The sequence below is a fragment of the Pan troglodytes genome, chromosome 8 (assembly GCF_028858775.2).
Source record: "Pan troglodytes isolate AG18354 chromosome 8, NHGRI_mPanTro3-v2.0_pri, whole genome shotgun sequence".
Lineage (NCBI taxonomy): Eukaryota > Metazoa > Chordata > Mammalia > Primates > Hominidae > Pan > Pan troglodytes.
The window spans coordinates 134374807-134402157 of record NC_072406.2 but is presented as its reverse complement, the minus strand read 5'-3'; the positions used below and the strand labels follow the sequence as shown (position 1 = coordinate 134402157).

The 27351-nt window shown below is 47.9% G+C and overlaps 1 protein-coding gene across 6 annotated transcripts in view; it reads right to left on the bottom strand.

The window, feature by feature from the left end:
• BTBD16 (BTB domain containing 16) overlaps positions 1 to 22166 on the bottom strand; it is a 66650-nt gene extending 44484 nt beyond the window's left edge. For 2 of the 6 annotated variants that reach the window (XM_009459185.5, XM_016962482.4), the window contains exons 1-7: positions 21929 to 22166; positions 18395 to 18454; positions 16557 to 16708; positions 9562 to 9635; positions 7241 to 7384; positions 3491 to 3580; positions 2296 to 2410 (exon numbers count right to left, since the gene is read on the bottom strand). In XM_009459185.5, coding sequence (XP_009457460.4) covers positions 2296 to 2410; positions 3491 to 3580; positions 7241 to 7384; positions 9562 to 9635; positions 16557 to 16708; positions 18395 to 18412 — 593 coding nt within the window. In that variant the 5' untranslated portion in view covers positions 18413 to 18454; positions 21929 to 22166. 6 annotated transcript variants of the gene reach the window in all.
• Positions 22167 to 27351: the final 5185 nt, after the last annotated feature.

Sequence of the window (27351 nt, the reverse complement as noted above, 5' to 3'; positions counted from 1 at the left end):
TCTTCAAGACTCCAGGCCCTCTTCAATGTGTGTCCCCTGCAGAGAGGTCCAGACACCTGCGTTCCCAACGAGGCTGCCACATGCTCCAGATCAAAGGCCTGGACCTAGTCATTTCATGAGTCCCCAGAATGAGGCACCAGCTCAAAAACATCCATGGGGTTGAATCTGACTGTGTGAACTCTACAAAAAATGAATCGAAACCTGTAAGATCCCCAGGAGAGATCTGTCTCTCCCCTCTGCAGAACAGCTAATGTCTTCTCTTGGCTTGGATGGTATATTCATTCATTCCTTCATTCAGTCAGATAATAAGCCTGAGGTTTAAGAAGTAAACAAAACAGGCAGACCACCTCCTGCCCTGATCTCTTCTTTATACTGAATTGCATCAGGAATTAGGGAAAAAAAGCTACAAGATACCACCTCTCTCTTCAGGACATCAATGCAGTAGGCACACATCCCTCAAAAAGCCCAGGAGATGAAACAAAATATTCTAGAGAAATGAATCCCATGAATGATTTTCCACTTGGTTCACTTACTCTTTCATAAGCATTAATGGAATGGAGGAATATTACAGGACACACAAAAAAGGGAGGAGAAATTCTAAGAAATGCTCTTTCTTATTATAGATACTAATTTTGCTTGAACTTAATAATACATAGCACAACATTTTCCAGTTAGGAATTCCCAAACTTCATTCCATCCACCTTTATTCACTTCTGGTGTCACGGAGACTGTTGGACAGGAGACTTTAGAGGGCAGGGATCCTGCCCATCTGGTCCCTCACTGTCTCCTTGGCCTCCCAGAGGAGCCTAAGAAGTTGTCCTTGAGGCAGATGAATGAATGAGTGTAGGTGTGAGTGAATAAACCGACAAGTGAGTGACCCTAAGCAAACCTCTCCTGACTAAATGCCATTGAAGGGAGGGTCAGAACCACAAATGAGCAAGTGACAACATTACCACCTCACCCAAGCGAAGTGGAATAGTACAGTGTTAGAGGTCCAGGCTCTGGGGCCCCCTGACCTTCGAGTCCTGGCTTCTGTACTTGGCAGCTGCGTGGCCTTGGCCAAGTTACTTACTTCCCAAAGCCCCAGTTTTCTCATCTGTAAAATGAACATAGTAATAGTTCTACCTCCTAGGGTTGCAGGGAAGATGAAATGAGGTCATCCCTGTAAGGAGCTGAGAACTGAAAGGCAAACACTCCATCCCAAAGCCCTATGTGCTGACATCCCCTAATCCCCAACAAAGTCCTGGGAAGTAGATGGGACAAATGTTATAAGCCACATTTTATGTCAGAGACCGCCAGTGTACATAGAGACTAAGGGGCACCTTATTGTAGAACTGAGCACAGACCCTGCACGGACCCAGGTTACTTTTGACTTTGCAGGAAAAGCCCAGTGCAAACTGGGAGCTCTGAGTCTCACCCCTCCAGGGTGCGTTTCCTCGGCTGCTTGGATGCAGGTGGAAACACCAAGCAATGTCTGTTACCCCCTCATGCTCATGATTTCTGCATCCATGAGCCCAGGCAACCCTCGTCAGGATGAGGAAGCTTTCACATTCAATGCCAACCCACTTTGAATGCCTCCTGGTTCCCCACCACCTCCTCCCCACACCCCCAACACACCCTGATGAACCCTCCCGATGGGCAGCCCAGGTGGGCCAGCAGGGTCTGAATGTCCAAAAGAGAGGCTATGCCTAAAATGGGCAGGGGGATTTGAGGGCAATTTTAAATTTGATCTTTGCATTTTCCTCTCTTCCAAAAGACCTACAATGACTGTATGTAACATTTATAACAATAAAAATATTATTTACAAGAAAAAACAAGACTTTATCTCAAATGAGCAGGAAAATGTAGGCCTAACAGTGATGGAAAAGTCAGCTTGTCCTCCAATGGCCAGCTTCTGTGTGTGTGTATGACTTAAAGGAGAGAGATTTTTTTTTTTTCTTTTAGCCAACAATGAAAAGAGGTGAAATTGATAAGCAAGCCTGGTTTGGGGGCTACTAGGAAGTCACTGTGTATACACATGAAGTCTCTCCCAGTGGTAGAAATCCTCCCATTTGCATTTCATTCCTGTGAGTCGAGAATCGTTTGGTTAAAACTAGCGTGTTGCTGGAGAGATGGCTCACCTGTTAATGTGAATTAGTGTCTCAGTTCCTTTCCAGGCTCAAGGCCATGCTTGGCACAAAGACACCTGAGGTGTCTTAGCCCAGTGAAGAGGAATGTTCCAGCAAATGGGCCAGGAATTGCCCTTCTGATTTCCCCCAGGCCTGGCCCTGCCCAAAGTCAGCCTTGTTTCCTTACCTTTGAAACAGGCCACTGAACTGGAGGATGTGGGCGGAAGCCAGCACTCCCAGTGCGTCTTCCAAGTTAATCTCCACCTCACTCATGTAGAGGTTCTTCAGGGCCGTGGCGAAGGCTGGGGAGGCACAGCCAAGCGAGCCATCGGTGTGGGGCTCTGCACACAGGACACCACCCAGCACCCTCCCTCACTCCTGCAGCTGGGCAGGCAGAGGTGCCCTTAGAGAAAATGCGCCACCTCTCACCTGGATGCAGGCACCGCCCAGAAGCTGACGATCTGTGCTACCAGCCTTCCCAAAGGAGTTGAGGCTGAAGCTAAAGAAAGCTGAGCTTCTGCTGAAAGGATCCTCCTTTAAGCCTGTTCTCAGGGGTGAGACCATCCTGGGTTCTCCCCTAACCTGGGGTCTGGGGCCTGCGCAGGAATGTGACTGCCCATATAGGTGTAGAATTTTGTGTGCATGTCGTGTATTTTTTTTTCTGGAGACAACATATATCATACAGCAGATTCTCCTTGGAGTCTGGGGACTTCCAAAAAGGTTAAAGTCTCTTGGAAAGAGCCAGAATAATTTGGTGGTTCAGGAACTGAACTGCCTTGGCTAGGGGCCAGATGGACTTAGCTGATTCACCGTCAGAGTGTCCTCTGGCGACAAATGGCCCAACTAGTGCTGAAGTTTCCTCACCGAGCGATTCCTAAACAAGTGCCATCACATGACATCACGGATGTTGCACAAACAAAGAAGTCTGCCCGTGAGTGGCTGTGAGGGGATGGGGAGAGAGTGAGCCCAAGTTGGGGGAGGTAAGGGGTGGTCCTTGGCAGGAAGAGGCTGGTAAAGTGTTATTTGGGAGCAAGGCTGGGCCTGATGGCTTCCCTGGGTGGGTGTGAGCCTAAAGCGGCAATTCCTTTTGTGCTGGGTCCGTCTCTGAGAAGCCGCTGTCTTCTCCCGTTCTCTGCATCCTTCACACCCTTTCTCAATGACAAGAACCTCTCTTTAGTAGCATTCCACCTTCTTCCATTTCCCCAAGTCACCCTAGCCTTCTCGCCCCTTCTTTCTTTGCACGTTCAGGCCTTTTTAATAAGAAAGCACTAAACACTGTCTACTGTTGGTTTGTTTTGCTTTGTTGTTGCTTGTGCATTTTTAAATCTGGGAGGACCATTTGTTCAATGGCATTCTCAGAATATAGACGGGTATATACATACCAACTTTAGTGACCAGTGGGTCATTGATCTTCAAGGAAATGATGATCCTCTTTGCAGGGGATTTTTCTTTGGTCTTCTTAGGTGATTGAGCTAGTAAAGGAAATGAGATGATGATGGCAGGATGTGATAACCGTGGTGAAGACACAGTGGGAGGCACCCACCACCCTGGCATGACCATGAGGTATCAAGATATGTATCACACTATATTTTATTTGTTTCATAGATGTAATTAATTAATTAATTAATTAATTTTTGTGTGTGAGATGGAGTTTCACTCTTGTCGCCCAGGCTAGAATGCAGTGGCACTGTCTAGGCTCACTGCAACCTCTGCCTTCTGGGTTCAAGCTATTCTCCTGCCTCAGCCTCCCAAGTAGCTGGGATTATAGGCATGCTCCACCATGCCTGGCTAGTTTTACATTTTTAGTAGAAATGGAGTTTCCCCATGTTGGCCAGGCTGGTCTCGAACTCCTGACCTCAGGTGATCTGCCCGCCTCAGCCTCCCAAAGTGCTGGGATTACAAATGTGAACCACCGCGCCCGGCCTATAGATGCATTTTTAAATACTTATTTACTTTGAGATAGTTTAAGACTCATAAGAAGTTGCAAAAATAGTGCAGAGTTCCCACGTATCCCTCGCCTAATTTCCCCCAACGATCCTACATAGCCCTGTGCATTGTCAAAACTGAGAAACTGATGCTCACACTGCATTTTACATATTTATGACCTCCCCCATCCTTTCTCTTATTAGGCTTTGAGCAGTTTAAGGGCAGACTGAACCTCAGTCATTTCTGTACCCCGAGCACCTGGAGCAGTGCAGGCAGGCAGTGGGAGTGCCACCTGCTGCAGGGTGAACATGGGACTGAGGTGTCCATGTGGTGGCTACTGTCACTCTGCCCCAGAGAGCTCCACTCTGGGGACCCCTGCCACCAAGGATTTCCAGGAGGAAGGGAAAAGGTAGCCCAATTCATTGCTAGCCAACGCCATCCACTCAGTCATCCTAGAATGTGAGCTACAGAGTGGCACTTCTCTCAGGTCTCCAGAGGTGCCCCACACCCTTGGCACAAAAGCCAAGGCCCCACTAGCAGCCCCAATTCCCACATGGCCTGCAACCCCTGCCCACTGCTCTGCCCATCATGCCCCCACCTACCCCCTCACCGGCATGCTCCTCGGGATGGTGTGGGGCTTCCGCCCTCCCTTCCTCATCGGGGGTCTTCTCACATGTCCCTCCCCCCGAGAGGCCTTTCCTGGCCCCAAACGTAAGGTAGCACCCCACTCCCCCGCTAACTGATTTTATTCTTCTTCAGAGACTAATTTGACCATGACCTTCTATTTACTACTCTGTGTCCCTGTTGTGCTTTTCCCCCCAGCAGCTCAGCTGAGGTGGTTCACTTGCCGCTCCACCCCCTGGGCCCATCCCAGGCTTGCACACACTGGTGCTAGTAAATATCGGCTGAATGAATGCAGCACATGGATTCCATCACCAGGGAGCTCAAGTTTCCAGATAATGAAAAATGATGTGAGCCAGAGCCAAAAAGCCCATCATCCTGTGCAACTATAAAGAAAGAGAGAGCAAAGGATCCTTTCCCCTCCATCTCCCCTCACTGTCATCCGTCACCTGGCTCTGTGCTGGCTCTCACTCAGTAAATACTCACTGAGAACCTACTAAGCACCAGGCTTGTTCCACTCTGGGTCACATTCTTCTCCAGTATGACTACACGGCCTCCCATCTGCTCACGCCAGCCTGCCATCCACCCCATGGCAGGGAGTAAATGGGAGGATGCATGTGACTGCCTGGCACACAGTAGGCATGCAGGAGGTGGCAGTTAATATTATAATGTGTCACGATATTTGTCATGCTTTCCCATCATTTTGGGCTTGTCTGTCCCCTCAGATGGTAAGCTCCTAGCACAATGCCTGGCATAAGCTAAGCATTCCACATAGGAAGGAAGGAAGAAAAGAAGGAAGAGAGGGAGGGAGGGAGAGAATCAGTTATGTCAGAGTAAGTGAAAGATAGGAATTCAGTATTCCCTCCAGGTTGAGTAAAACCCCCAAATTGGATAAGATATCAATAATTTGTTCATACTCTTCCCCAAAGTTCTCCAAAGCCAAGGTGGTTAGTTTGTTTTTAGTAAGTGGGCCACTTCCTCCTTGGATTCCACGCTAGAGAATAAACAGGTCCTCTCCAGGACAGCTGCTCCTCCAGTCTCCATGGAAGGAAATCAAGCAGCTGGAGAGCCTGTGCATCTCTGCAGAGTCCAGCACTCCAGGGTCTGGCCAGAAGTTCCAGGATAGCAACACAGATGATATTGAGAACATGAAAGTGATAACCGTGAGACAGGTATGCAAACCACCATTGTGAGATATTTTCGCTTTTAAAGGCACATGAAGGACTGTGACTGTTCCTATTGAAAGACATGAATCCCAGGGCTTGATCGGTCCATGGAGCTTGCGAGGAGACCCTGGAGTTGTGACAGTCCAGGGCACTGGGATTTCATCTCTGCACCTTCCCTCTTGTCTCTCAGCCAGGCGTAGCCTCTAGCAGGGAGGCTTGGATCAGAGTGGCTGTCTTAGCAGGGCTAAATGTTTTCATTTTAGGGACCCATTCTAGACATGTTAAAGACCGTAACGTTAATGACTCCATTTCCACTTCCAAATTCTCCTGCTTTTCCATGAACTCACTGTCTGGCTCACCAGAGCCTTTCACTGATGGCCTGATGAATGTTTTGACTTGGGTACAGGGGAGATGGAAGAGCCCAGTCTGGCCCTTGAAGACACTGGGACAAAGGCTTCAGAAGAGCACAGAGGCTCATGAGCCAGCACCAAGCTTGTTGCAGTTCTGCAGGAGCCCAGCTGGCTCTCACTGCCTGCACAGCGGGGAAGGGCTGAGTCAGATTCCCGCAGGCAGTGGGGCTCTCCCTCCAGGCTCAGGCTCAGGAAGGGGGAGTGACTGGGGGCTCCGGCTGCCTGTCTGGCTCTAGAATAACAGGGCTTTGCTGTCATGTCTTGGAAATAGAAAGTCCGTCATGACTGGTATGCTGGCTGGCTTTGGGGGCCTCGAATTTTCCGTGGCACCTGCTTATGAGTCAGCCCGAGGGGATGCCAACCTGTAGCCCAAAGCAGCAGCTGGCAGTGCAGATGGAGACGACTTAGAGACCAGGTGAGAGGAGGCTGGGGTGGTCAGGACTGGAAAAGGAGACAAAGAAAGAAGTGGCCTACATTCTTTCTGGAATAAGGTGGAAGAGAGACGAGAAGAGAAGAGGAAAGAAAAGCAAAGACAACAACAAAATAGATGCACACGTGTGGGCCTCGCACCAGCATACTTAGGGCCAAACAAGCCACAGATATCAGAACTCCACCTTCCTTCCAGAAAGCTCTTCAGAAAATTCCACATAGCCCATTTTTTCTTTTCAAAGAAGTAAGTAGAGTCTCTATGTCTGGGCTGGCCAGACAAGACTCGGGTTATTACAAAGATAATAACTGGCATGTACTGAGTGCCTGCTGTGTGCCAGGCCTTGTTCTAGAACCTCACACCTAGTACCTCCTCTACTCTTCAAAGCCGCATCCTAAGAACTATTATCCCCATTTTACACTTGAGGAAACTGAGGCTGTCATGGGATGAGATAACACTGTGGAGCCTTGCTCTTGACTGCTAGAGTGACCATGGTCTCAAAACAGATAACCATGTTCCAAGCTGGGACCGTCAAGCTAGAGGGCACTGGGGCTCCAGCACTGGGTGCCAGGGAGGAAGTACCTCGCAGAAGCTCCTCCAGCTCCCTCAGGGGGTGTGTGGTGCCCTGCGCCAGGGCTTTCAGGTAGAGCTTGGCCAAGGTCTCAGACTGAAAAAGCTGGGGCTGATGGAGCTCCCATTTGAAGCCCAGGCACTCGAGAATCACATCTGAGGACAGAAAATGATGTTGAGCAAACACATCAATAACGTCCCCACCCAAAGATGCATCAGCTTCCTCTCCCCCAGCTCCTTTGCTCGGTGGATCATTAAGCACATGAAGCAGGCAAGCAGCCTCCCCAGGCATCTCAGAAAGGAAGCAGTGAAGTGTGGGCCTCGGGGGCTTAGTGGCTTTGAGGGGGACACCAAACCAGTCTTACAGGGTCACCCAGGACATGTCACATGTCCAGGACAGCTGTCGGCTAACAGCTGTAGGACTTCAGAGGCACTCGTGCTGCCCTCCAATGTGGGGAATGAGGAAAAGCTTCGTGGAACGAGGACATTGTCTGGGGCACTCTTGGGGGGCCTCATTCTGGCTTCCCCTATGACAGTGTTTCTCAGCCCTGGCACTGTAAACATTTTGGGCCAGATACGTGCCTGTTGGGGCGCTGTCCCGTGCACTGTGGATCCCCAGTAGCAGCCCTGGCATCTACCTACTACATGCCAGTAGCACTCCCTCCCCAGCAGTGACAACCAAAAATCTTTCCAGACATTGCCAAGTGTCCGCAATGAAGGCAAATCACCCCCCAGTTCCCTGTTGAGAACTACTGGGCTATGAATACCAAAGCATGACCCATCTGAAAGGCAATAGCAGGCCCACCAACGAGGGTAGGATTCTCATGACCCTCTTTGACAATATAAAGAAGGCTCTTTGCAAACTGTAGAAGACTTTCTTCAGGGGCATCTAACCTGAGGATAAAATCAGTGATCACTAAAAGAAGAGGCTTTTTGATAGAGGAGGGCAGATGGCGAAACCAAGGATGCCAGGCCAGGTGAGGCTCAAGAGGCCATGGGGAGAGGACTCTGCATGGCTCAGCTCCTGTGTTGTTAGTACAGAGCTGGGCGGAGAAGAGGTGCCTAGAACCCTCAATCTGAGTGCCAGACAGGACCTGAAGGGCCACTAGCCCCATCTACGTATTTCTTGATTTTGCCATTAGTTTCACGGTGTGACCTTGGGTACCTGATTCTTCTTCCTGCTATTATTATTGTTATTCACCAATGTTATGACATTGTTTAGTGCTGGGGTTCAGGGGGGTTTGCATCTCAAATATTACATTGCCTTAGGTGGTCTGGTTATGCTGAGTTAGAAAAAGTCTCAGCCCATCAGGGTGATTATAGGCAGGAGCGGAATTGTGGATACAGCATATTCACTCACTGGATGTCAATTTCCACTTTCAGGATGGCCAATGCATGGCAGCCATCACTAATCAATCCAGAGCTCTTTCTCTCATGCCAGGAGATGGTCTCAGACTACTTCTCCTGTCCAGAGTTGAAGGTGAGAAAAGAATTTATTAGCCTTTCTTTGGAAAGGAGTCTGGCTCTGATCTCAGGCAGTCACACCATGCAGTAGGCTTTATCCAAAAAAAAAAAAAAAAAAAAAATCCGCTTTAAGAAGCTGCCTCCTCATGAGGCTCAATGAACCTTTTTCTAGCAAAAAAGGACCTATCCTGATTCTTGATCCTGCCTCAGAAAAGTCCTCTTGAACAAGTGCAGCTGTGAACGTCCAAGTCATGACTGGTTAGAGCCCGAAGAGACAAAGAACAGCTGCTTTATGCTTGCTGCACTCTGTTTAGTCTTTCAATACAAAGACTACTTTTTTTTTTTGAGATGGAGTCTTGCTCTGTCACCCCGGCTGGAGTGCAGTGGCGCAGTCTTGGCTCACTCCAACCTCCTCCTCCTGGGTTCAAGTGATTCTCCTGCCTCAGCCTCCTGAGTAGCTGGGATTACATGTGCATGCCACTATGACTAGCTAGTTTTTGTATTTTTAGTAGAGATGGGGTTTCACCATGTTGGCGAGGCTGGTCTTGAACTCCTGACCTCAAGTGATTCACTCGCCTGGGCCTTCCTGCTGGGATTACAGGTGTGGACTATTTATTGACATCAACACATTTGTCTTTATCATGGCGAGGAGCATATGAAAATGTGTTTACCAAGCTTGGCTTCACTTACTGCACATTTGACAAATATTTACCGGGCACCTATTATTTCTTAGACGCTGGGAAGTGGATAAGAATTGCAACTTATACACTAGCGTCCTGGCTTATGGACTGGTCTCCTTCCATAAAGACCACAAGATGCCCCTGAAATCAGCAACATTCTGGCTTAATCCACGGATAACACAAACTCACCTGCTTCCCCACTTTGGATGTCCTTGTTCTTGAAATTCTCAAAGAAAAACTTCTGGATTTGTGAAATGCATAACCTCAAGGGAAAATGCAAACATAAAATCCAGGAGTTAATACTGACATTTTTCTCCAACTACAACATGCATTATTCTAGCATAAATGTCCTTAAAGCACCCATTGATCAAGCTAATCATATCCGCCCTTTGGAAGAGTTTCCTCAGGTCACCATTTGCCGATGTGAAAAACTGTAGGCTTTCTGATAGCTGGCTCATAATGTGATTGCTGTTTTCAGTTTGTGGGTAGGCCTTACCGAGGAGATATTTGAGGCCATAATTGGCTGCCTGAATGACACCTTATTCAGTGTCTAAAACATTATCTAGCATATAGTAGACACTCAGTAAATATCTGCTGGGAGAAAAGAATAGAGGGTTCTGCTCATTTCTGGGATGTGAACTCACCAACAATTTTCTTTAGAGGCCATACAGGTCCCATTCTCAGTGTGTCCAAAAACTAAACTTAGCATCTACCCCAAATCCTACCCTGCTCACTCGGATTCTCATCTCAGGAAATGGCACCACCAGCCTGCAGTTGCCCAAGCCAGCATTCTGAGTGTTGTTACATCTCATCACTTGTCTAGATCTTTCGAATTTGTCCATCTCTCTTTGCTGTTCTCGCTATAGCCTTCGTCTAAGCCCCTGTGATCTCCCTCCAGTCACTGCCAAAGTCTCCCAGCCTCCGGCCCTGCTCTGCTCGGAGGCCTGCCTCCCACAAAATGCAAATTTGGTCTTGTCTCTCTCCTGCTGAGAATCCTCCAGTGTTTCCCCGTTGCTCTTGGGGGAAAGCCCAAACTCCTTAGCACGGCTAACCAGCTCCTGCATATTTCTGCAGCCTGGTCCCTCAACGGTCCCCACTCCAGCCCTTCTCAGCAGCCTGCACCTGGACCTGCCAACTGCTGCTTTCATCTCTTGCATGCACTGCTCCCTCTCCCAAATGCTCTCCTCCTCGCCTTTCCCCTTGCTAAGCTCCTACTCATTCTTCAGAATAAACTTCATTGCTGCTTTCTCTGGGGATGCTGGGCCAGTGGCTTTACCCCTGCCCGTCCTGGGATTTCCCCCTTAAAACTCCTTCTGGAGTGTCTTGTGGCTGCCTGTTTACTTGTGTATCCTCTGCAAGACAGATAGGGCATGTGTTTACTGCTATGACCCTGGCACAAGCCACCATGCAGGTGCTCAGCAAATATTCATTAATGAATCCATGACCACATAGATAAACACCATGGACTCATCGTGCTAAGCCAGGAAGTGAAACAAAATTTGAGTCACATATTCGCAGCTTAAAGACAGTCATCCCAGAAAGCCAGCCAGCCAAGAGACATTTGTGACCACAGCTGCTCTGTGTCATGCAGTGTCAACTTCACCACACTGTCTCCAACAATCCCAGGGTCAGGGTGCATGCAGGAAGCATGGGTGGGAGCCCGTGTCCAGAATATTGCCAACTACGTGCTGCCCTTTCCAAGGGGGGAGGATGGCTGCCAATGACTCAGCCTAAGGCAGGCAGTGGGAGCTGGACTTGCTTATTCAACAGGAGCAGTGGAGATCTGACCCAAGCCACCCTCGCTTCCTCCCTCAATCCCCCTCGTGGCTTGGGTGACACGTCTGGAAAGAGCTGGCCAGAGTCAAGAGTTCAGACCGTGATCCCAAAATGGAGCCACAGACTTTGGAAAATATGGCGCAAGGTCCATGAACTCAACTACCCTCACAAACATCAGTGTCATCGGCTGAGCCAAGGGATGCCAGGAAACAGAGGCGAGCACACTGCCTTCTCCTGGGTGTGAGGGCTGCTTGTCAAGATATACCATTTGTCATGTAGGCTCTGCTGTTCCCAAGGGCTGTGGTTCATTTTAGGATCACTGGAAAAGTGAACGGAACACATGGCATCTGTGAGTTGTCTCACTGTTTGGGACTCAGTGGTCCCATTGCAATGCCTGGTGCGGGGATGCTGGGAACGTGCTGTTAGGCTGGATCTCACGCCCCCAAGTCATGACCATGACGGAGAAAGGCAGAAGGGGAAGAAGAGGAAGTAAGTTTCTCATGGACATACGGACTTCCTGGAGCAAACTATCCAAAGGGCAAAATGCCAATTTGATTAACTAGGAAGAGTTACATAGACCTGGGGCTGGACCCCAGTCCTTCCATTTTCTGCTTCTTGGTCCCAGAGGAAGGGACGAGTGAAAGAGTGAATGTTTGGAATACCTTGCACAGACATGCCTTCAGTTAGCATTCTCTCTTTCATTGTCTCTGTGAAAGGTATCAAGATAAAAATGGAGTTATGATGTGTTAAATACCCTGATGGAGCCTGGCATGGTATCATGCTCCTATAGTCCCAGCTACGCAAGGGTGAGGGAGGAGGACCGCTTTAGCCCAGGAGTTTGAGGCTGCAGTGAGCTGTGATCATGCCTGTGAATAGCCATTGCCTTCTAGCCTGGGCAACTGGGCGAGACCTCATCTCTAAATCTCTTTTAAAAAACAAAACAAAAAAATCCACCCAACAAATAGAGGTGGGGAAGGCCAGGAAGGGAGAGTTCTCACACATGAATGCCTGATAATAAGAACTATCACAAAAGACTCTGCAAAACCTACAGCCACACACAAAGGCCATCACAACCTCACACACACAAAAAGTACTGCGAGGACATCTGCCTAGCAACTCAAACTGGTGTCGCCCTTGTTATGGATCCTTGTAGCCAGGGATAATTATCTCAGAGCAATGATGTAATCCTCCTCACTTTTCCTTTAAAAACCTTTGTCTTGCCAGGCACGGTGGCTCATGCCTATAATCCCAGTACTTTGGGAGGCTGAGGCAGGAGCATCACTTGAGCCCGGGAGTTTGAGACCAGCCTGGGCAACATAGAGAGACCCCATCTCTATAAAACATTAAATAAAAAATTTAGCATGTGGTGGCCATGCCTGTGGTCCCAGCTACTTGGGAGGCTGAAGCGGGAGGATCAATTGAGTCTGGGAGGCTGAGGCTGCAGTTAGCTGTGATTGCACTACTACACTCCAGCCTGGACAACAAAGCAAGACTTGTTTCAAAACAAAACAAAAAAACCTTTGTTTTCCTTTACCTCCCTGAATACACACGTAGTTTACAGTGGCACTGGTATTGCATTGCAATGCCTGTTCCAGAATAAACATCAGCCTCTTTTAGAGAGTCTTCCTCTCCTCTCTGTTTGTTATTTAGGTTAACACGGGTCATTGTTCTCTAGTCCCACTATCCCAGAACTGCTCTCTGGTTAAAAATAAATAAAATAAAATAATATAATATAATATAATATAATATAATATAATATAATATAATATAAAAATGTAGGGGTCCCTTCTTCCCATTCTTACCTCTTAAGCATGACCTCCTCCCACCCTTGAATGGACTTGGCATTGCAGGCAGAAAGGGAGAAAACCACTAGGCAGCCTCAGCAGCTGGGGACAGGGAGGGCTCTGGGTCTTTCCTAGGGCCACAACCCCTGAGCCTTCATGGGGGTGCCCCCTCCCCAGTCTGGCCTGAGACACACCTCCCGTGCTGGATCTCTGGGTTTCCATGACAGCACGCATCCATACACGCCTGTGGACCCCAGGGACATGCTTGACACATGTGCATTGAGCATATATGTGCCAGACACTTTTCTAAGCTCCTTACATGAATCATGTCGTATAATTCTCACACAATCCTGTAAGACAGCATCCCCGATTTGCACATAAACTAAGGCACGAAAAGATTAGGGTACTCGCAAGGAAGTTAACATTTCCTCCTCTCAGCCTCCTCTCCCACATTCGGTGCCCCAGAGCCTGCAAAAGGACCAAGGTAAGACGATCAGCAGCCTGAAGATCAGCACCTCTGAGTGGCTGACCAGGAACTCCCTGCGTCATGAAAACCCAGACGCGGCAGAAGGAAGTGTTGGCCAGCTGGGCACAATTACATACCCGAAATAGACGAGAAGCTGGGAGCCTGTTCCCTCAGCTTTCCATCATGAATGACCCTTTCCGTAACTCAAGAAATAGATTGGCCCAGCTCCTGTCCAAGCAGACAGCACCCCCAGGTGGGAAAAGCAGCAATGACACCATCCATGACACGAACACAGCTTGCCAGGTGGGGCAGAAACAGCCATGTAGTGCTTTGGGGGATATAACGTATGTTGCATGGGGCATTCCAGGCCCTTACTGACAGTGGAGTTTGCCACCTGAGTGTTGCCTGATGCCTGAAGGTTCACAAGAGTTACCAGGAATAAGCCCTTCATGTTATACACAACCTTTATTCTTTCTAAGAAGTTACTCACAATCACATGCAACAAATTCCTATTGTGAACACAAAGAAAAGGTGTGTGTGTGTGTGTGTGTGTGTGTGTGTGTGTGTGTGTGTGTTTCTCTTTCTCTGTCTCTTTTTTATTTTTAGAGACAAATCTCGCTCTGTCTCCCAGGCTGGAGTGAAACGGCACAATCATAGGTCACTGCATGCAGCCTCAATCTCCTGGGCTCAAGTGATCCTCCCACCTCAGTCTCCCAAGTAGCTGGTACTACAGGTTCACGCCAGCATACCTGGCTAATTTTAAAATTTTTTGTAAAGACAGGGTCTCACCATGTTGCCCCATGCTGGTCTCAAATTCCTGGCCTCAAGCAATCCTCCCACCTAGACCTCCCAAAGCACTAGGATGACAAGTATGAGCCACCATGCCCAGACAAGTTTGTGTTTATTACAGAACATCAGTTTCTCCCATACTCAGTAGACTTCACCAGTGACTTCAATTCTTCATCCCTCCCTCTGTCCAAATCTTTTGCCTCCATACTGCAAAGTTTCTCTCCATAAGGAGACGGAGTGTGTTTTCTGTCCCTTGACTGGGAGTTTGGCCACGTGACTTGCCTCAGTTCATGGGGCCTAGTGAATGTGAAATGGTGAAAGATTTGAAAGACACATGAGCTCCTGGGCTTACCCTCGTGCCCTCTGCTGTCACCATGATAAGCATGTGCCCAGGCTAGCCCACTATCTCAGGAGGAGGACAAGAGGCTCATGGAACAGAGCCCAAGTGCCCTGGCAGAACCAATCCTGGATCAGCTGAGCACCAGATGCATGGCTATAGACATACCCAGAACACCTGAGAGTATCTGCTGCCTCTGGACATGCAGCTTCCCAATATCACAAAGGAGAGGGCCAGATGTGTAAAAGCTTCTCCCCAGAAGGCCGGCTCCTCTGCCCCTGTTGTGCTGGAGGAAGGTGTTGTCCTGGAGGAAGGAACTGGGGGAGGTGCAAGGAGGCAGAGTGAAATAAAGGGGGTGTTGACTGGCAGAGCACAGAGCTGAGACACCCCAAGATGAAATCACCGGGATTAATTACTAAAATGCTGCTCAGGCAATAAAGAAAATAGTTCTGTTTACTAAGCATCTACTATTTGCCAGAAACAGTGCGAAGCATTTTCAATATATGGCTTCATTTAATCCTCAAGATGACTCTTCATCTTGAAGAAGGTGCTCTATAACCATTTGAAAGATGAGGAAACTGAGGCCCAAAGAGGGTTAGCCACTGACTAAAGGTCACAGAATTAGTAAGTGAAGAAGTGGAGATTCCAGCCCCATTGATAGACTGCTTTTAACAGTCCAAATGCCCAGCACCAAATGCCATTTCTACACCCCACCCCTCAGGCCACCGCCTCCAGTTTAGCTCAGTGACTCATAGAGACTTAGTTCTTGCTGCCCAGACCCTCTCATCAGCTTTTGGGATCACTTTGCCTCTGTTCCTAGGCCTAGCTCCAGCACCTGCATCCCTGGCCGAGCCCTGGCACTAAGGAACTCGGCAACGGAAAAGTGTTGGCCAGTGGCTCTAGAGAGGGAAGATTTGGCTACTCGCTGAAGAAAGATTGAGCAGGCAGTTCTTCTGTGCCAGGTGCTGTCCCAGGAGTGCAGTCCATGCTCACTTTGATTTGGCTGTGAGCTCACAAGACTGATGCTGCCAGCCTAGGGATGGTAGCGGCATCAAGCCAGGTCCATGGCACCAGGGAAATGAGGTGTACCTTCTGCAATAGGGTTGCTACAAATTACATGTTTGTTTCCTCCAAACCTCGTGTAGAAATTTGATCCCCAATGTTGGAGGTGGGGCCTAATGGGAGGCATTTTGGTCATAAGGGCAGATCCCTCATGAATAGATTAATACCATCCCTCAGGGGTGGGTTCTCACTCTCTTAGTTCCCACAAGAGCCGGTTGTCAACAAGAGCCTGGGACCTCCCCTCTCTCCTCTCTCTTGCTTCCTCGCTTGCCATGTGATCTCTGCACACTCGGCTCCTCTTTGCCTTCCACCATGAGTACAAGCAGCCTGAGGCCCTCACCAGAAGCTGAGCAGATGCTGGCACCATGCTTCTTGTACAGCCTGCAGAACCTTGAGCCAAATAAACCTCTTTTCTTTATAAATTTCTGATCCTTAGGTATTTCCTTATAGCAACACAAACAGACTAAGGCAAGGGTCCAGCTCTGTGTTTCCAGGAGAGGCAAGAGAGAACTCATCACATGGAGAAGTGAGGGTCTAGCCTACTGCTCGGAATGCCATGAGATTGAGAGAGGATCAATTCATTGGGTGAAAATGGACATTTACAAGCTGTCTAAACACTGAGCCAGGACTAACTAAGTTTTGTTTGTCAAAAAATCAGGTGGTCCCTGGATAATAAACTCAGAATCCTGTTTGGGTTCAAAGTTCCCAGTGGGAAGAAAAATTGTAAAAAAAAAAAAAAAAAAAAAAAAAAAATTCAATCTTTCTCTGCACTTTTGTAACCACCCACATTCTCAGAGGTAGTAGTCACTTATGACCCTGTCCATGCCTGAGGGCTGGCTCCAGAGAGAGCCTTCCTTGCAGATGTGCCCTTGACAGCCACTCCAGCCAATCAGAGTGGCCCGTTCATCAGGCACCTCCCCTCCCAGGAATGATGGGCCATTCCCTCCCACAAACCTTTGAGTCTCCATACCTGTCTGGGTTCCTCAAAGCTTCCTCAAAGTCTATGCTCAGAGCCTTGCACATCTGGGAAAGTGAGAGCAGGTCCCCAGAGAAAGGCTGTTTGGGCAAACGCCACCGGTTGGTTGAGCCAGTGACCCGGCGTTCCAGCCGAGCTTTGTGCTGCTTGGTAATCAAAGAAAGAGAAGACATCTTTTTTTCTAACTTCATATAAATGCCAGATTTTCCAAATTGTATAGCAGGAAGGAAATCAAGACAAATTTTACAGTGCTGGTTAATTTTTGAACATGGCTAATATTTCTCACAATACATCTCAAGGCAAAGACGCTGTATTCCATAGACCAAGGATCTCAAGCTACAAAGTAATTTGGAATTTAGGATCTAGGACAAGAGGTGTCAGAGGGTAAGAGGTCAAGGAGAAAGATTGTTTTTTGCAGGTAGCTCTCTGAAGAATCCACAGGCAGGGATAGTATTAGGCTTTAAGTACTGTCCTTTGAGTACTTATCCTAACTTGTCATACAGAGAGATATTAAACTGTGGAGATCTTGGGCAAGGAATTTTTTTAATGGTGGTAAAACACACAAAACATAACATTTTATCTATTTTACAGTGTACAATTTGGTGGCATTTAGAACATTTACAATGTTATGCAACCAATACCACTACCTAATTCCAGAACATTTTCATTATCCCCAAAAGAAATTCCATACCCATTAAATTGTCACTCCCTGTTCCCATGTCCCCAGCCCGTGACAACTACTAACCTGCTTTCTAAGATTAGCCCCTATGTTCTGACTTTATGTTTTCACCTGTTCTGGGTATTGCATACAAGTGGAATCACACAATATGTGGCCTTTTGTGGATGGCATCTTTCACATAACATAATGTTTTCAAGGTTCATCCATGTATTGGTACTTCATTCTTTTAAGGCTGAATAATATTCCACTGTGTAAATATTCCACATTTTGCTTATTCCTTCATCAGTTGATGGACACTTGGGTTTTTTATACCTTTTGGCTATTGTGAAGAGTGCTGTGAATATTCATGGACAAGTTTTTTTGAACACCTGTCTTTTTATTCTTTTGGTTATATGCCCAGGAGCAGAACTGCTCAGTCTTAGACATTTTCTTGAGGCTCCAGGGGAAATTCAGCAATTTACATAAAAAAGAAGGACGATACCCAGCATGGATGTAAACCTTAGACTGAAGGCTCAAAGCAACCTAGCTAGGAAAAAAGCACCAGGAGGGACCCACAGGAATGGATGTCATTGATCCCAAGCCACCCAGGGCACCAATGGAGAGGTGACGAGACCATGGTCCACGGACTAGAGCATATGAGTTCAAATTTTACTTTCTAGTTGTGTGACCTTGAGCAAGTTACTTAACATTCTGAGGCTCTCAGGTCTCATGTGTAAAATGGAAATAATGGGTGATGGTGGTGACGGTAATGGTTATCGTGAGAACGACAGTGAGGATGGCAATGGTGGGGATTGTGGGGATATCATCTTGTTTCCAATGTTGTAAAAAGTATAAAGTAGAATAAAGTTTGGGAAATATGCCTTAGTATAGTGCCTAGAAGATGGTGGGTGATTAAAAACTGTGGAATCTGAGTCTAGATGTAGTCCTGCTGTCACGTAAAATGTCGAAGTAAAACATCGTCAGCTCAGACCACAAGCCTGCTCTCTGCCCTCTGGACGGCGCTGCCTGGACGCGCTCTTTCCAGCCGAGTCAGCCAGTAATGCTTGAGGTCCTCGGTGGTGCAGGACCCAGCCCCTTGTGGAAATTTGTCAAAATGACCATAAGCAAATGCTTCTTCTCATCACCTACCTTCTTGAGAAACTGATCTACTTACCATGTTCGACATTATCATGAATGAAAGTGGAAATTACACAGGAGAGAAAAGATAAGCAACCTAGAAGACAAAAGAGGTAAAGGTGAAATTTTCCATACTTTTCAAAATATTATGGAGGAGATTGGCCTAAAGAATCTATACTTTGCCACAGGAACAGTAATGAATAAGCCTCGAATGTGGGTTATTTATCAATCAAGAGAATATCTTGTTGTTGCTGGGGCTTTTTGTTTGTTTTTTGTTTTTTTTTTTTTTGTAAGCAGGTGAATAGAGACATCTCTGCTGTTGTTCTGGGAAAGTGGCTCAGATAAAGCAAAACAGAAGATAATCCTTTGTCAAAGTGAGGAAGACCAAAAGATAGCTATAAGTAGGCTGATCACATAATTGATCATTCAGACGAGAAGACTAAAGGGATGATATTAATAATTAGGCCTGGACAATGGCTGTAGGCCAGGGCTGCCCTGGAGCTCTGTAGACTGATGGTCACCCTAGCTTACAGGGTCATGAAAGAGGAAGAGTGGAAGGACTTTCCAGTTATCTCTGAACATTATCAGGGCTGTTCGGTTACAAGCAACAGAAACCCATTTGATTATGGGGTTGGGGGGAGGTTAAGATTGATTGGAAGGATGGTGATGAGAGGAGGGTCTCATAGACTCCAAAGGAAACTGGAGAACTCTCCGGGAAAGAACAGGAAGCAGCTGCAGGGACCTGGGTGGCACGCACCAGGAGTTGGTGGCTGTTGTTGTCAGGCGCTGCCTCCAGCATGAGTCGGCTCTCCCACAGTCCATCTATGCAGGGTTCTTTTCAATCCAGATTCTCAGCAAGAGGCCCCAACTGGCCTGGCTTAGCTCAGGGGCCCACTCTTTGGCCCCTGAGGGCAGACACCTTGACTAATTCTCCCAACAAGAACGTGCACTGGGGACTGGGTAGTTCCCCAGAGCAACATCAGAGAAGAGGAGAAGTGGGTGAGCTGGTGAAACCAGCAGAAGCCACGGCACTTGATGACCAAGAACCTCAGCTGACCTCCCTTTGCTCCCCAAACAGCACTTCACATCACAGCCATGGCTATGTTCATCCATTCACCAACAAGCATCTCCTGTGCAGTCGCCATATGGAGAGAGGCGTTAGCCGTTTCTGAGAGACAGCAGTGAGCAAAATGCACACGATCCTTGCCACATAGAATTTCCATTCCACTTGGGCAGACAGGTTTTTCTTTGCCTTTTAATTGCCTTAATTGGACTTTTTAATTGCAAAAGTATTAATAATATATGCTTGTTGTAACTAGTGAACAAATACAATGACAGGAAAGAAAAATTTAACATAGCTGCATAATATTACTTTTTCTTTTTTTGAGACAGGGTCTTGCTCTGTTGCCCAGGCTGGAGTGCAGTGGTGTGATAAAGGCTCACTGCAGCCTCGATCTTCTGGGCTCAAGTGATCCTCCCACTTCAGCCTCCCCAGTAGCTGGGACTACAGGTGTCCACTACCACACTTGGCTAATTTTTTAATTTTTCTAGAGCCAGGGTTGCCCAGACTGATCTATATTGCCCAGACTGGTCTTGAACTCCTGATATCAAGCAGTCCTCCTGCCTTGGCCTCCCAAAGTGCCAGGATTATAGGCATGAGACACTGTGCCTGGCCGCATAATATTTCATACAGTGAATGCATCATTATTTATTAAAATATTCCTCTGCCAAGTCATTGAGGTTATTTCCTATATTTTATTCCCATAATAAAAACAATGGGAACAATATGCATACACATTATTACGGCAGTTTGTGTACATGTGTGTATACATATATCTATACATGTTACCTATATCTGCACCTGTATATATATATATCTTTGTGTTGCTGTTTTTATTTCTATGAAATAGTCTTCCAAGTGGTATAGTTATGTCAGAGATCTGTATCTTCAATTGAAATAGTTAATACCAATTCACTTGCCCCAAAATTGCAGCAATTAACATTCCTATCACCAATTTATAAGTGTTGTCGTTTTTTTCACAACATCTTTGGTACTAGGTAGTATCATCGTATTTATTTTTGCCAAGCTGGTGAGTGCCAGATGGTTTCAGATTCTTATTTTAATTTGAACTTTCCTGGCTACCAGTGGGGTTGAGCATTCTTTCATCTATTTATTGGCCATTTAAGTTTTCTTTTCTGAAAACTGCCTAATCATAGGTTTTCCGCATTTTTCTACTGGGTTACTGTAGTTTCCTTAGCATTTTTTAAGGAGCTCTCTATGTACTGGGGACACTAACATTTTGTCTGCCATACATGCTGCAGAAGTGTATCATTTGTCTTTTGACATTGTTTATGGTAAACAAATTGTTTCATTAGTATGAAAATATGTCCTGTGTGTGTGTGTGTGTATTTCCTTTGCCAGTCTCTAATTTGAAAACATATCTGGGGCCAGGCCCAGTGGCTCATGCCTGTAATCCCAGCACTTTGGGAGGCCGAGGCAGGTGGATCACCTGAGGTCAGGAGTTCAAGACCAGCCTAACCAATATGATGAAACCTTGTCTCTACTAAAAATACAGAATTAGCCGGGTGTGGTGGCGCATGCCTGTAATCCCAGCTACTTGGGAGGCTGAGGCAGGACAGTCACTTGAACTCTGGAGGTGGAGGTTGCAGTGAGCCAAACTCTCACCATTGCACTCCAGCCTGGGCAACAAGAGCGAAACTCTGTCTCAAGGGGGAAAAAAAAAAGAAAAAGAAACGTGTCTGGGTACAAACATGGCCCTGGTGTTTGTACCCAGTTGCCGGTGTCTTCATTTGCAATTGCATCCATGTATGCATGTGTGTTAAGAGCATCTTTGGCTGTTCAAGCAGCTTTCAGAGGTGCACTTGAGTTTACAGCAATGTGTGTTTTCCTTGATGGCTGAGTTTCCACCTTGCGTGAGGCTTCTCCCACCTCAGGTAACACATACATGCTTTTCTGATCCCTTTACCTCACAGGAGCCAGGATGATGAACTCCTCAGCTTAAAACCCTTCACCAGCTTCCCACTGCCCTAGACATAGACCCCCAAATCCTCAACGTGGCCTTAAGGAATCTGAGAAGAGAGAAGAGGGTTCCATTCTAAAGCAGACCTGGTCAGCACAGAATAAACCCCACGCAGGACTCGCTATGCCCACAGAGCACCGCTTCAGTTACAGAGAGGGAGGCTGGGGTTTGCACTCAGCTACCCAAAGCTCCTGCTTTCTTAGATCAATATCTAAGAACTTTTTTAGCTGATCTTGAAATCCAGAGACATCTCAATGGCCTGGAAATGTGTTCTTTTTTCATCCCACCAGGCAATCTGCCCCTTCATGTGTTTTGAGAGCCTGTGCCAAGGTCCCTGTGGGTGGGCAGGAGCTACCTACAATGGTCTCTCAGCTCCCAGACCCCTCCTGATTCCCTAAACTCCCTCCCTGCCAAGTAGACCAGAGGCACCCAAGTCTAACACTGGGTCTAGACAGGTGCTAAGACAGCACCTGTCACTAGGACACATTTCTTGGTCTCTGAAGTGGCTGAAAAATACCCATTGTACTTACCGTTCCAAAGCCCTTTTGCCCACCACAGGCGTGTTTACAGGGGAAGTGTGCTGAGTGGAGGAACTCCCATCACACTGGCCTCTGAGTTACAGGAGAGCTGGGGGCGCCTTCTGAGCCTGAAGCCTGGAAGCGCTCATCACATCTGGGGCTCCCCCTTTTCTTCTTATGGGCCAAGGTGCTTTGACAGGGGGAGCTTGCCTTGGTTTCCTGGGTGGTTGTGGGCACCATGGCAACGGCAGGGAAGCTTCCAAGCACTTCCTGTTCCAGGGCCAGGTTTCAACTCAGGCTGGGGCTGTGTCCAAGGCCCCGGCTGATGGGGAGAAGCTGTGAGTGATGGCATCTCAGAGACCAGTGTGGGTGCCATGTGCCTCCATTCCTGTTCCTCACAGCACCTGGGGCAACCCAGGGCACAGCCTCAGTGAGAATCAACCCCCAAATCTTCAGGCTTCATCTGTCAAAGGAGAAGATTAGACTAGAAGCTTCTCAGATGCCTCCCAGCTCTGGCATTCTGGGGTGCTCTATTTCTAGCATTTTCTACCTGTGTTTTGACAAACATATTTCAATAAAAATTGAGCATTCCACATTATTAAAAGCTATGCCTAATGAAGTACTTTGCTGATGATGATTTTTAATGCTGCTCTCTCTGGGAGCTAAGGACTGCCTAAAAGTCAAGGACAAGACCAAGAGCCTTCAAGCTGGCATCCAGAGTGGAAACGTTTGGGATTTTTTTGTTTTGTTTTGCTTTTTTTTTTCTCTGAGATGGAGTCTCACTCTATCGCCCAGGCTAGAGTGCAGTGGTGTGATCTTGGCTCACTGCAACCTCTGCCTCCTAGGTTCACTGGGTTCAAGCAAGTCTCGTGCCTCAGCCTCCTGAATAGCTGGGATTACAGGTGCCTGCCACCACACCAGCCTAATTTTTGTATTTTTAGTAGAGACAGGGTTTCACCATATTAGCCAGGCTGGTCTCGAACTCCTGACCTCAGGTGATCTGCCCACCTCGGCCTCCCAAAGTGCTGAGATTACAGGTGTGAGCCACCACACCTGGCCCTGAGTGCAATCTTACAGTGTCCTCAGCAACGTGGCCTGTGAAGCCCATGACCCAAACTAGGGGATGGGGAGGTGGAGGCCATGTGGGTCAGGGTCACATGGGTCACCACGGGTCCATCAAAGGCCTGGACCACCACCCCAGGGATCACAGAAATCCCTAGTTACAGTAATAGGAACCAGGAGGCAGTACAGCTTGTAAGACCTGAGGCCAGCCTCTCCTAGGTCACATACATCCTAAAGTAAAACAGGAAAGTAGCTGCGCTGCCTCCTGTGGCTGTGATCTAGAAGCTACGAAACACTCTATCTCCCGCCTCAGCCCTCAAATCCTGTGATTCTACTCCTCCCAACACCATATTCTGCTTTGCACAGAAGCTGATCACTGTGGAATGTTCTGTGAGTGGCTTACCCATCTCTGCATCCCCAGAGCCCAGCAACCAAACTTGGACTTTAGAAAGTGCTCAATAAACATCTCTAGAATTGGGTAATTGGATGTCCTAGTCCATAACCACCACTCTGCCTGTGCACCTGCTTGAGTGCCACATGCGTAAGTGTGCACATGTGATTATGTATGCATAGGTGTGTGTGTCTGCTTCTGTGTTTGAGTACGAACATGGCCCTGGTGTTTGTACCCACCTATGTCCTCATTTGCAATTGCATCCATGTATGCACGTGTGTTAAGAGCATCTTTGGCTGTTCTAGTAGCTTCCAGAGGTGCACTTCAGCTTAGAGCAATGTCTCTTGGTTGTGCATTGGATTTTGGGTTTGAGAGTGAGATGACAGGGTTTCATGGTAGTATACAACTGATCCCAGCAACTGCCACCGGGTTGGAGAAGCAGCTGATTGTCAGGCTTTTGGTGTTTAGTAGAAGCAGCAGCAGCTGGTGCTGCAGACAGGATTTGAGGTGGGGCCCAAAGGAGTCCACTGCTGCTCACCTCTCAGCCTAGCTCTTCTGGAGATCAGGAGGTAGGGAGGGACGTGCACAATGAGAGAACCAGTGGGAGAAGAATGTAGGCAACAAGGGGCTGAAGACACTGGCATGTCTTAGACAGGGGGGTTAGGAACCCAGTTCAGGGTCTGCCTACCATCCCTAGACGCTCAGGGGCAGCACGAGACCGGAAGCAGGCCTCTAACAGCTGTTGCAGGGGCCTCAGGAGCCAGAGGCCGAGGCTGCACTCCTGAGCCAGGTGTGGGCCCTCTCTCATGCTTGAAAAACAAACACTTGTTGTTAATTTATTTTCCTTTTACAAATGCAATGCATTTACAGGCACAAATTCGGAGGCAAAAATTCTTAACAATAAAAATCATTTGGATTCCACAGCCGAATTCAGCACCATTAATAGTACATTAACATTTTGTATGTATACACACATTTTTGAAAATGCGGTCCTACTGTACTGTTTAACATGAGTTGTTCGCTCAGTGTTAGACGTTTTCTCCTGCATTTTTGTACATGACTGTTAATGGCGACACTGTGCTTTTTTTTGAGACGAAGTCTCGCTCTTGTCCCCCAAGCTGGAGTGCAGTGGCGCAATCTCGGCTCAATGCAACCTCCGCCTCCCGGGTTCAAGTGATTCTCCTGCCTCAGCCTCCCCAGTAGCTGGGATTATAGGCGCCTGCCACCACACCTGGCTAATTTTTGTATTTTTAGTAGAGACAGTTTCACCATGGATGCTGTGCTTCTTGATGCAGAGGCAGATGGGGATTAGGGTAACCAGCCCCTTCTGCTGGACATGCGGCAGCTGGAGGTGCAGCCCACCCATCAGGCTGAGCTTCCCTCCGGGGCAGTGACAGAGGCTCATCCAGGCACCCACGCACGGGTGTGCACACACAGCTGCTGTGCACCTTCTCTCTTCCCTGACCATCATGTTGCTCTCCACTCCCCCTCGAGTCTGGTCCATGGCTTCCCTCCTAGCCCAGTGCCAAGAACATGGGGGCGGAGAGGGGCTGAGCAGAAGTCTGTGTACAAATGGACAGATTTCCTCTCTCTACGCTGCTCCTTCCCCTCCACCCCAAAGTTTTCCCTGCTAACTGTCCCTGGAATGTGGGACCCCATGTAAGATTTCAATTAACAAGTTTGAAAGACATTACCCTGGACCAGCTTGACATCCCACCTGCTCCACCATGGGCCAACCTAGGGATGCCCTCCAGGTATCACTTCTAGGGTGCCGCTGAGAGCGGGCTCCCTCTAGTGGCCACTCTGGGGAAGCGTCCCAGGATGCCACGCTCCCATCAGCCCCTAGGCAGAACCCTGGCCTTGGCTGAATCCATCGCTTTCTGCAGGGTCTAGTTCAAGGATCCGGGGCCTTCAGCTCACCCCCAGAACTCTCAACACATACATCCCCCACAGATCTCCCAGGAGCTGAGCTACTGTCCAAAGTCAAAGACAGCAAATACAAATAAATGGAAATAGCTTTCAGCATGTTTCCCTGAGAGCCCTTTCCTGATGGTGTCAGTAACTGAGCCCCTTGGGCCCAGCCCATGAAGCAGCCAACAAGCTGGAAATCCGAAGAGCAAAGGTCTTCAGTGACTCAGACATCAAATGTCGCTGAGCACTGCCCTTAGCTGGAACCACCTTATGCCAAAATCTCCTGTGTCACAGTTCCAGGGGGATTGTGAAGGGATATCCATCTTCTTCTTGCACACTCAGGGATGGGGAGCTCATTACCTTGCCAGAGAGCCCATTTCAGCCCACTCCATCCAGTCACCCATATGGGGAGGTGGTGGAGTACACTGAAAAGAACACCAATTCTGACCTGGTTCTGACTGGCTATAGCTGTGTGACCCTGGACACATCCTTAACCTCTATTGATGAAAAAAGAAAATCCGGAGCCTCAATTGGCCTGGAAGATTGGACAGTCTGTGCCTGAGAGCCCCAGTGCACCCAGCCAGGGTCCAGGCTGCTGCTGGGAGTGCTGCATCCAGACCAGCCCCTGGCGGAGGCCTTGCATGAGCCAGCAGACAGACAGGCGCTTCCAGGAAGAAGCAAAGGGTCCTGCCCTGGAACTGAGTCCTATATGGCAACACAGCTGATCTCAGTGATAAGAAAGGAGAACACAGTCAGGCACGGTGACTCATGCCTGTAATCCCAGCACTTTGGGAGGCTGAGGTGGGCAGATCACCTGAGGTCAGGAGTTCGAGACCAGCCTGATCAACATGGAGAAACCCCGTCTCTACTAAAAATACAAAATTAGCCGAGCATGGTGGTGCCTGCCTGTAATCCCAGCTACTCAGGAGGCTGAGGCAGGAGAATCGCTTGAACCCAGGAGGCGGAGGTTGCAACGAGCTGAAATCATGCCATTGCACTCCAGCCTGGGCAACAAGAGTGAAACTCTATCTCAAATTAAAAAAAAAAAAAAAAAGAAGAAGAAGAAAGAAAGAAAGAGACAGACAGAAAGAGAAAGAGAAGGAAAAGAAAAGAACAGAACAGAACAGAATAAGACCGGGCATGGTGGCTCACACCTGTAATCCCAGCACTTTGGGAGGCTGAGGCAGGTGGATTGCTTGAGGTCAGGAGTTCAAGACCAGCCTGATCAACATGGTGAAACCCCATCTCTACTAAAAATACAAAAATTAGCCAGGCATGGTGATGTGTGCCTGTAATCCCGGCTACTCGGAGACTGAGGCAGGAGAATCACTTGAACCCGGGAGGCAGAGGTTGCAGTGAGCCGAGATCATGCCATTGTACTCCAGCCTGGGTGACAGAGCCAGACTCAATCTCAAAAAAAAGAAAGAACAAGATTGGGTCAGAACTGGCCATGAACTTGCTGTGGAACCTTGAGGAAGTCCTCTCTTTGGCTCTGGCTTCCTATTTTCTCATCTGCAAAAAAAGTTCAGATAAAACAACTCCTCCGCTCCATCTACTGTTGATCCTCTTTTCCAAGATGTTCTGGAGTGTGGTGATGCCAATGCGGCTAGCCCAGGGCTGCCTCATTCACTCATTTAGACAAGGTCTCAGTGTCAAGATTGTATTGGGTGCTGGAGATAAAATGGGGACAAAGAGAAGGAAGTGCACTACCTTCGCAGCCTCTGATGTTATTTGCTTAAAATTGTTCTTTAATACTGGACTTACATTTTTACATAACATTTTTGTTATGATGTTCTTAAATTTATTTTATCAATGAAGTATTTGGTATGCCGGTTTATTTGGAATATACATTAAAATAACTACATAACTTTAAAAAAGTCATACATGAGCTGCCCCTGAAAATCACCTTCCGTGCCTGGGCACCTTACTTTTGGAGGTTTAACGTCTACGTTGTAAGGCTCACAGTGTAGTTAAGTCAGTGAGCTGCAGGAATTCGTAGGAGAGGCAGTCGACCGCATTAACCTGCTTTTTCATTCTGAGGCTTTGACATCTGGGGCCTTGCTCACCCTGG